The sequence below is a fragment of the Eretmochelys imbricata genome, chromosome 10, assembly GCF_965152235.1.
Source record: "Eretmochelys imbricata isolate rEreImb1 chromosome 10, rEreImb1.hap1, whole genome shotgun sequence".
NCBI classification, from domain to species: domain Eukaryota; kingdom Metazoa; phylum Chordata; order Testudines; family Cheloniidae; genus Eretmochelys; species Eretmochelys imbricata.
In genome coordinates this window covers 62,880,262-62,890,437 of record NC_135581.1, presented here as the reverse complement: position 1 = coordinate 62,890,437, position 10,176 = coordinate 62,880,262, and the positions used below count along the sequence as shown (strand labels likewise).

The 10,176-nt window shown below is 39.2% G+C and overlaps 1 protein-coding gene across 1 annotated transcript in view; it reads right to left on the bottom strand.

Moving 5' to 3' along the window:
- Positions 1–3,084: 3,084 nt before the first annotated feature.
- The window catches only part of LYSMD2 (LysM domain containing 2), a 31,781-nt gene continuing 24,689 nt past the window's right edge, over positions 3,085–10,176 (bottom strand). Inside the window, exon 3 of the mRNA XM_077828600.1 lies at positions 3,085–3,925. Coding sequence (XP_077684726.1) covers positions 3,877–3,925 — 49 coding nt within the window. The 3' untranslated portion in view covers positions 3,085–3,876. The remainder of the gene's footprint in view (positions 3,926–10,176) is intronic.

The window sequence follows — 10,176 nt, the reverse complement described above, 5'->3', positions numbered from 1 at the left end:
CTATGTTGCTGGTTCTGGCTTTAGGGCCCAAGGCTCTGTTCCATGAACAAGAACTCCTCTCTTCACTCAGTGGTGAAGAATCAAACTGACTCCTAGTGGCTTCCAACTAGTCCCTTTTTCCCTGAGAACTAGGAGAGCAGAAGGAGTTGGAAAATTAAGTCCACAAGGGTAGTCATATTGGTAGTACTAGCCTGCAATAAAGCATGCTGGGAAATAAAGGAAATAAATTAACTTTACCCTTCTCCCACACATGGAGGGAGACCACGAAGGAAGTAGCTTATACTGATGGTCTCTCCTGAAAGTTGTGCAAACCCCTTTTGTTTATGAGGGTTTGTGTAATCCTTAGTACACTTGAGATGCACCTTTTGAGAAGTCTCAGAACAAATGTCTGAGATACTGGATGTATTTTATTACCTTCTTGGGAGTGGACAAAAACAAAGACCACTGCAAGGGGAATTTTTTTTTCTGGTTACAAATCTCAGACCTCCATTCTTTTGCTGGACTTGGTGTAGCAACTAAATTTCATTCAATTTAAGAGCCAACACTTTCCAAGTGACATAAATTTCAGATTGATAACTTCTGAGATTTCATCAGATTCTGTTTGTGCTCATGTTATTCCATGATGGCATATTTTGTATACAATTATTTCTCTCCTCCCCTCCTGTTAGTTTTCATTCCCACAAACTTTTCACTTGATTTCTTGAATCAAAGTCTAACTTCTATCAGTTACCCTTGGCGTAATAGGAATGTGAGTAAATTCTTTTTATGGTTGCAGAGAAAGTCATGAAAATGACTTCAGTGTACCCTAAAGGCTGAAATCAGAAGACAAATAACCACAAATTTATTATTTTTAAATTATTTTTGAACATTTTGGCTTGGCAATATTGGATTTTGCACCATCCTGTCTGTGACTTGTTTCATGACCTCCCTGTCCTTAGAACTGATTCACTGCTTATCCCGTCACATACAAATTTAGAGGACCAATATAAAAACTAGGTTGTTACTTTCAAGCACAGTAAATAACCCAAACACCAATTCTTTGTCTGTTGTGAAGATTAAATGCAACAGAAATTCTAAACAGGTAGAAAAATGACTGTAGCAAGAACATAAATGAGATTCACAGAAGTCACTGGTTTTTTTTTTTGTTTACAAACTGAGATTGCAGCTAATGTCAATTCATTCACAGCTGGCTGGCTCTCTCCATGCCAAAGTTTCAAGCATGCAGCCCATATTAATGGGAATCTACATCAATACATTTCTATTCATTTTTAAAGCAGGTTTTTTATAGTATTGAATTATGGATCAATGAAGAGTTTGAGATGACAATACAATGTTAAATAAGCCTATCTAGTGATATATTCTACAGTATTTTTAAAATAATCCGTCACAAAAGAAAAACCCTCTCAAGCCATGAAACCTAATAAAACTCTCAACAGTTGCCCTCAGCTCCGAATCTAGGCTAAGGGCTTGGATCAATTTTAACACTATCCCTACAGAGTCATACATCTGGCAATTTGAAATCCTTTTACTGCGGAAAACAATGGGATCATCACCTTTCCTGGAGCACAGCAATTCTGATGCTGTTTCCACTTTTGCTGTTCATTTAAAATAACAACCTAACTTCCTTTTAACCACATGTTGAGCAGTGATAGCTTTCTAGCTCCCCTGAATCCTTGCTTCAAGCACATCCATCTCTGCAAAAAACCTTTTCTAGAAAGACGACTCAATGGGCCACAAATAGTTCAGACACAATGCTGTACAGATATACAGCCCTTTAATTCTAACACTCTCTCTCCCAATGCAAGTGGGTAGAGCATGTTAAGCATTTTTGCTTTTCAGCTTTGCAGATTGAATCCAAGCGTTTAGTCATAAGTGAAAACTTTTTTTGTTTGTATCCTAGGCCTCACTTGTGTATGCAACACAATGACATGGTTAGCAGCCTCTCCTATGGAGAGGCCCAATACTAAAATAGCACAAATGTTTTTAGGAGTAAGTTTTTTGACAGAACCGAAGGATGTCTCGAATAGCGGCATGAGTACTACGTTTGCGCTCAGATTGTAGCAATGAAAGTTACACAGCCATTAAAAGAGTCTAGTGTTCAATCTTTACCCATGGTATCTATTCCCTTTTCACAGGTTAGTAGATTGTGATTTCCATATTTCAGGCAGTTTAAAAGAATGTATGGTTTAAAGATAAAGTCAAGGCAGTGGTGAGATTTTTATCACCATCACTCCCCAGTCCCTCAGCAGTTTTCTTTTCTAGTACTATATACCATATCACTCTGGATACCTAGAGATTTAACTCTGCTATCTGAGAATGAAATCTTGCCTCATCCCCATCCCCAGGGGGCACATCAGTTCTGCATTGGACAGCAGAGATCAAGGACCCCACAACTCCTGCTTACTGCAAATCAGTGCTATGGGGCAGCACAGAAAAGGAGCTTGAGGAAGAAATGGAGAGCCACCCACATGTAGTATGAGGGTATGTGTATCAGCCATGTCTATGCTGGTGCTCCATGTATGTGTATGGTATTTGGTGTATGTATGTATTTGGTATGGGGAAAGGATTACTTCCCTTCCCCCCCCACAATCTCTTGCATGTCTCTGCACAAAGTAGGTTTCCTCAGGTTCTGTACAAATGTTGAATTTGTCCCTGAGAACTAGATGTAGCTATTTCAGTTTCTAGCTTTTAGTGCAGATTTCCTAATGGTTGGCCCTCTTGATGGGTTAGTGAGAACATCAGCTACTTAGTGCTCATTAAGAAAGTGACCAGTTTGCCCCCTGAAATCGACTAAAATGGAAGCAATATATATGAAAAGGTTTAGGCCTCCCCTATTGTATTTCCAGTTCTCTAAAGGTTGCAAAAGTCCTCCAAGAAAAATGAGAAGCTAGAACCTGCCAATTTTGATATTTCAGTGTAAAATTAAAGAAAGCTGGGGCAAAGAATCTTTGCAATTTCAGGAAGATGGATTATTACTCATATTGAAGCAATAAAGAGCAAACACTTTTTGCTCTGAAATTCCCATTTAAAAATTGATGGGAAAGTCCTAACTATATTGGATTAGTGAAAACTAGACAGACTACATAATGAAGAATAGTAATTTATTATGGGGTTTTTGTTTAATAAAATTACACTGAAAATATATTTGCACACAAGAATACACTTATGAACATTTCAAATGTCACTATAACACAAAGAAAAATACCTCTTACTATATCTTTTTCCCAAAACAAATAGCTTATTTTCCCCCTAAAGGCTTTCTTTACCCAATCAAAATCGAGGGCTAAAATTAATCCTTTACAGGAACACATAGATGTTATTTATATATGCACACTTACACAAAATTTAGGGATAAGTTCTGCAGCCTTGCTGCAGGCAAAACTTCTGTGGCAAATTTGCCTGCACTGGGACTGCAGAATCAAGATGTAATTATCATAAAATTTCAGTCCTTTTATATAGTTAAGTTTGCCAGTGATAAGCATAACTTTCTCCATAAATATTTAATCAAATAATCTCACACTTTACCTTAACAAGTATTTACAAAATGTATACTAAAGATCAATCCATTCTGCATAAAGGTGACCTCAAGGATATATTGGTGCTACCATGCTACAATTTACACACAAGAAATATGAAGGCAATTGCTAGTTTTGGAAGGCTTACACCTCTTGTTGATATAATTTAAGGAAATTAACCTGCAGAAGGCAGAAGAGGTCAAATAATTTCAGTGCAATTAGTCAGTGAAATTACCCATTCATGACTTGTAAAAAGTACACCGCGGTAATCAGTCTGAAAGGCTTGCTTTTGAATCAATTATATAGTTCTTTAAGAAATGTATCTTCATTCCATGTTTGCAGGTCATCATGTGTCCGTCATCTACTGGTGATAGGAAGAAGTTGCATACGGACTTTCCTCATCCTCCTCTCTGTAGGGGGGGAAATATAATTGACATAAGTCTCTTTATCAGGAAACTGCTGTCATAAAGCAGACACCCACATCTATCCATGATAAAACACAATGATCTGACCACTTTCTACAGCTGTAGTTACATCACTATGTATATTGTATAGTAACATTATAGATTCTAAGTAACAGCTTCAACAAGAATATGAAATTGAAAGTAGGTTAAAAAGCAGCAGCAGCACAATACTCATCATCAGAACCTGTGGTAGGAAACTGGAATAGTGAGCTAAACTTTACATTCACTACATCCCCAATTCTGCAGGAAGCAACGTGAGGGACATGTGAGTGCAGAACCTGTCCCATTTTTAGTGATGTTGCTCTCCCCTGCCTTCCTAGATCACTGGTGTGAATGACAAGAATATTCTTGGAAAGAGGCTGTTGTGCATTATCATTGTAGGAGCTTCTAGGCACTACTGTAATACAACTGGAATCCTAGTGCTAGGTGCTGTGAAAACATGAAGTAAAGACAATCCCTGCCCCCCAAAGAACTTACAGTGATACCCTCTAAGGCTACCCAAAGTTGGGAGCAGGAAGAAGCAAACCTGTAACCCAGAATGATTAGCTGAGTAAAAACCTCCATTCTACTCTGGCCAGCTGCTGAGTTGGCCATCTTCCTTTACATTATTTGCAGACCAGGGGAGAGGGATGAGGCTGAAAGGTTACATTCAAAAATCAAAACCCAGTCTGAAGAGTAAATTTTAGACAAATTTCAATGATTTGCACAAACCCTTACATCTAGAATAATTTGATTATGAGGGGAAGGATAGATAGCTCATTAAAATATTGACCCATTTGATTTTGGTGGTAAACATAGCAGACATTGTTAGCTTTCAAATTAAAAATGCAACACCAGCTAAACAGGGTATGAGTAAGAGATCCTGGGGAAGAAAATTTCTTACTATTTTTTCTGTGCTCCTTAAAAGGAACAAACTATAGGACATCATTTGTATCATAATTGTATAATTTGTGGATGACATGGAATTGACTGTATTTCAACTGGCAACACTTTCACTAAGGAACCACGTACTTTTAGACCTCACAAAAAACGAAGGAAATTGGGAAAGAGGAGTGTCAAAGCAAACAGCCTGAGAGGCCAAGAAATCGGTATGGCTGTCATTTGGACTCAGTTGGTAAGCTGCAGGTATAAAAAGCATTCATATATAAATTCAGCCAACAATGAGGCAAAGAAAGTCAAGACTTGGGTTCCACAGCCTGTAATACATAAAAATGCACTGCTATCAAATAGATTCTGAGGAAATCCAACTACATAATGTGGTATTTGTTAATATTAATTAGGGGCTCACTTTAACAAGTACTCTTGTCCAGCTTCAGCTCAGCAGAGGAGGAGGAGGCCTGGCACATAAAATCATAGGACTGGAAGGGACTTTGAGAGGTCTTCTATTCCAGTCCCCTGGACTCAAGGCAGGATTAAATATTCTGTCTAGAAAACCATCCCTGGCATGTGACTGTCTAACCTGTTCTTAAAAACCTCCAATGAGAGATTCCACAACCTCCCTAGGCAATTTATTCCAGGGCTTAACTACCCTGACAGGAAGTTTTTCCTTGTGTCCAACCTAAACCTCTCTTGCTGCAATTTTAAGCAGTGTTTATAACTGTCAAGGTTCCTCCCCCACTCTGAACTCTAGGGTACAGATGTGGGGACCTGCATGAAAAACCTCCTAAGCTTATCTTTACCAGCTTAGGTCAAAAACTTCCCCAAGGTACAAAATATTCCACCCGTTGTCCTTGGACTGGCCGCTACCACCACCAAACTAATACTGGTTACTGGGGAAGAGCTGTTTGGACGCGTCTTTCCCCCCAAAATACTTCCCAAAACCCTGCACCCCACTTCCTGGACAAGGTTTGGTAAAAAGCCTCACCAATTTGCCTAGGTGACTACAGACCCAGACCCTTGGATCTTAAGAACAATGAACAATCCTCCCAACACTTGCACCCCCCCTTTCCTGGGAAATGTTGGATAAAAAGCCTCACCAATTTGCATAGGTGACCACAGACCCAAACCCTTGGATCTGAGAACAATGAAAAAGCATTCAGTTTTCTTACAAGAAGACTTTTTATAAAAAATAGAAGTAAATAGAAATAAAGAAATCCCCCCTGTAAAATCAGGATGGTAGATATCTTACAGGGTAATTAGATTCAAAAACATAGAGAACCCCTCAAGGCAAAACCTTAAGTTACAAAAAAGATAGACAGACAGAAATAGTTATTCTATTCAGCACAATTCTTTTCTCAGCCATTTAAAGAAATCATAATCTAACACATACCTAGCTAGATTACTTACTAAAAGTTCTAAGACTCCATTCCTGGTCTGTCCCCGGCAAAGACCCAGCATACAGACTGACACACAGACCCTTTGTTTCTCTCCCTCCTCCCAGCTTTTGAAAGTATCTTGTCTCCTCATTGGTCATTTTGGTCAGGTGCCAGCGAGGTTACCTTTAGCTTCTTAACCCTTTACAGGTGAGAGGAGCTTTCCCCTGGCCAGGAGGGATTTCAAAGGGGTTTACCCTTCCCTTTATATTTATGACAATAACAAAATATGCTTTAAGTACAAAGCCAAGAACTCCCCACATACATACACAATATGCACCTACTGTGCAAAATGTTTAATTAACAAACATGTTAAGCATACTTGGCTATGTCTGTTAAATTCCAATCTGAAATTATCTTCCCTTCTTCCAATAGCAGATAGAAGGAATGTACCAAAAGCATGCCTGCATCATATGATGGAAATCTATGTAAAAAAGACTTAGAAACATGCACCCATGTGTTCGCTACTTAAGGAAACATGGTCTGGCCATTGCTTTTTAAAATGCTTGTTCAGTTTTTTAACTTCTGTTATTTAAACATTTAAGTGTCTAGAAAAACTTCTAATTTTTCAGTCCTCCTATAGTTTGGAAACACTTAATATACTTACCGTGCTGTAACTATTAATATTTATAAAACACCAGCAGAGAATGGAGCAAGTGCTTTAGCCAAATGCAACTGATGCTTTAGCCAAACAAGTTATTGGGTGGTTCACTACAGGGCTAAATTTAATGGCCTGTGATATACAGCAGAGATCACACTCAATGATCTAATGGTCTAAGCTCTACAAAAAGTTATAGCTAGCTTTTGCTGCAGATATTTTTTTTTTTCACCCGTTTATACCCTGCTTAACACAATGGGGTCCTGGCCCATGACTAGGACTCCTAGGTGCTACTGCAATACAAAAATAAAAAGACAGCATCCCAGCCCCAAGCTGTTAGTTCAAACAAATGCAGCTGAACTGTTCATGTCATAAGATCTGATCTGATCATCTTATTGGAATGGAACGGTTTGGTTAAGCAATTTTGCTATTGTGCAGCCTGTGGATTATCACTGAGTATGCATTATTCAGAGCTCTGAGTAGCAGCAGAGGCACTCAAGCTGCATCTCTGCCGACTTGCATAGCAGTGCATTGATTACCCTTGGCTCCTATTTAGACAGTTAACTTTGCAATCAGAAGAGCTACAAACTGTTTTTAAATCAAAGGCTGAGTTTTACCGAAGTTGATGGCACATGTCCCCAGGAAAGATTCCAACTTGCCCTAGGCAAATGAATTTTTTTCAATCCCAACATTACAAAACTCTTATTAAACATACATAATTGAACTTATGTTTTTTTTCATCAATCAAAAGAATACTGCAGGTATGTTTGTCAAGTATGGATAAAAGAGGACCAGGGAGAATGTGGTACAGGGAATATCTGATTTGGTGTAACAACCTATGCATGGTAATCACTGAGGCAAAATTCAAATAACTGTACACATCTGTTGTCTTAGAAATATTTTTATTGGGTCTTTTGAGAAATACAGAGCTAGAAGAACTCTGCCTAGAAAAGTAGGGGGATTACTGAAAAACAATTTAAGGTCCCCTTTCCTGCCTCTTCCCACAAAGCAGTGAGCTGGAAAGAGAGTAGGAGAGTAAAACATCTGATAAATGTTTATTAAATGCAGTCTCAGTATAAAACTTTCATTTACAAAAGTTGCCCTGAGAGATGCTGTTACTTCAAGTTCCATCCAAGTTCTGTCCTGGAGACACCTATTCTTGGCCACTGTGCAATGGGACCTCATTGTTCACGGTAGCGTTAACTCCGGTGTCTGGTACCCCATATGAGCAGCCACACTTGTGCTACTGTGTCCTCACTGGTGCTTCACTCACTCATGTGTGCCATTAGGACTTCTGGGGGCATATCCCATGGTTCTTCATGCTGCAGTGAGCTGACCCACTCCAATTCTTTCCCAGTGGATTGTTCAGAAACTGGTTCCTTCTGGGCACATGGGGGGAAGCACTGGGCTATCCACAGTGGAGTAGTTTAGCTTGCATTCCTTAGGACAAAGTAGCAGTTTAGCTGCCCAAGTGAAAGCTTTGCTTTTGGCTTCAGCCGATAGCACAGGATGGACCAGCTGACCCACACTGAAAGCACCCTATTTTACATGATTCAGGAGAAGGGTTAGGGCCAACACCTGAGTAGCAGCCTGAGTTAATTGCAGTGAAGACAGACAAGTTTTTGCAGGATAGAGACCATAGTTTGTAAGGTAGTCCAGACTGTTCCTTCTATCCCTGCACAAGGAAGGGAACATGGCTGCCTCCACAGCACCATTCTCTGGACAATGTGGAAAGCTCTGGCCTCTAGAGGACTCCCTGGAAACCACAATGATCCCTGAGGTATCTGCTAGCTTGAAGGTGAGCCCTACAGCCTCCACCGTCGAGGAGACTATTTTCACACCACCATTTAAACAGAGTGGGGGCATCCTTACAAAATGTTCTCTCACTGAGCTCGTTCCTTTGGGTTTTACTCTGGGAGGGATGATCTAGTGCTATGTGACTAAAATATTTCTCTAAATAAAGTTTTTGTTGACATATTACATTTCACTTTCCTTCATCATACACTTAAATAAAAAATCTGTGGGTTTCCCCTGCCCTGAGACTTTGCACTTTGCTTGGATTAAAAAAAAACCCCCCTATTTGCTCTGGTAACTGCTTGGACAGAATAGATATTTATGATATAGCCCTCTACTTCCATTTGTAGCAGCTGGCTCAAAAGCTTTTATCATTCATCTTTTATGCAGATAGGATTTAGACACAATTAAATGCAGAATCTGATTCTAAACCACTCTTACTTTTGGCTGTGTCCTTCACCTCCTTGAAGGGTGTTGCCAATTATGTAAACAGGATCATTACTTCAGTAAATATTTACTCACATAATCCTTAAAGTAATTTCCAGTAGGCCTACAACTTCATGTGGAAGAGATAATGTTGTTTATAGGTATGCAATACATCTTATCTCAAATCATTCCGTAGCTTAATATTTAATGAAAAGTAAATAATACTGTATTTCAGGTTTAGACAGCATTGTGCAGGGTAGTGACAGCAATCAGCTTTTGAAAAACTTCATGGTGAAGCCTTTGCTACTTGTGTTACAATTACCTTTTTCTATAACCATCTCTCTATTTACAATTACACGCATGATCTAGTGGTTTTCCCACATTTTGAATGTGTTTAGTAATACCAGGAATTTCAAGGACTCCCTGGAATGGCTCCCTGGAATGGCATGTTCTTAACTATAGTAATATGGACTTCTCAATCATTTTTTTTTGCTGTTTATTTTCATTACATTCCAACCAGCACAATAACATTCACAGTTCCGAGAGCACAGAAGAATCTGGCTCTGTTACACTATCCTTACTGAGTAATACCTTACTCAGTTCAATGGGGCTACTCAGAGAAAGTTTAATACTCAACAGAAGAAAGGGTGGCAGAATTGGGCCCGTACTGAACACTGATCAATATCCATGAGCAGCACATCCAGGTGCAACACACAGTATCAAACTCAAAATAACAAGCAAATAACATGACAATGTCCATATATGCAGTGCAAAAAATTAATGATACTTCCACCTTCTCTTCTATTAATATAACACATCTTGTTCTTGTGAAGAGGGATCTTTGGTATGAAAGAACACTAAATTTACATTCATACACGTCATGATTCTAAAATTGATCTGCAATCAAAATGGATGACTGTACAGAGAACTAGTACTAGAGAAATGACTGCTAAAGTCTCGATACATACCGCTAGAAACAGTCACACTTTGTTCCTGAAAATTACATCCTCCCTGGAGAGGACACTTGGGAGTATGTCTACACAACCCGTGGCAGCGAGCCTCTCAGC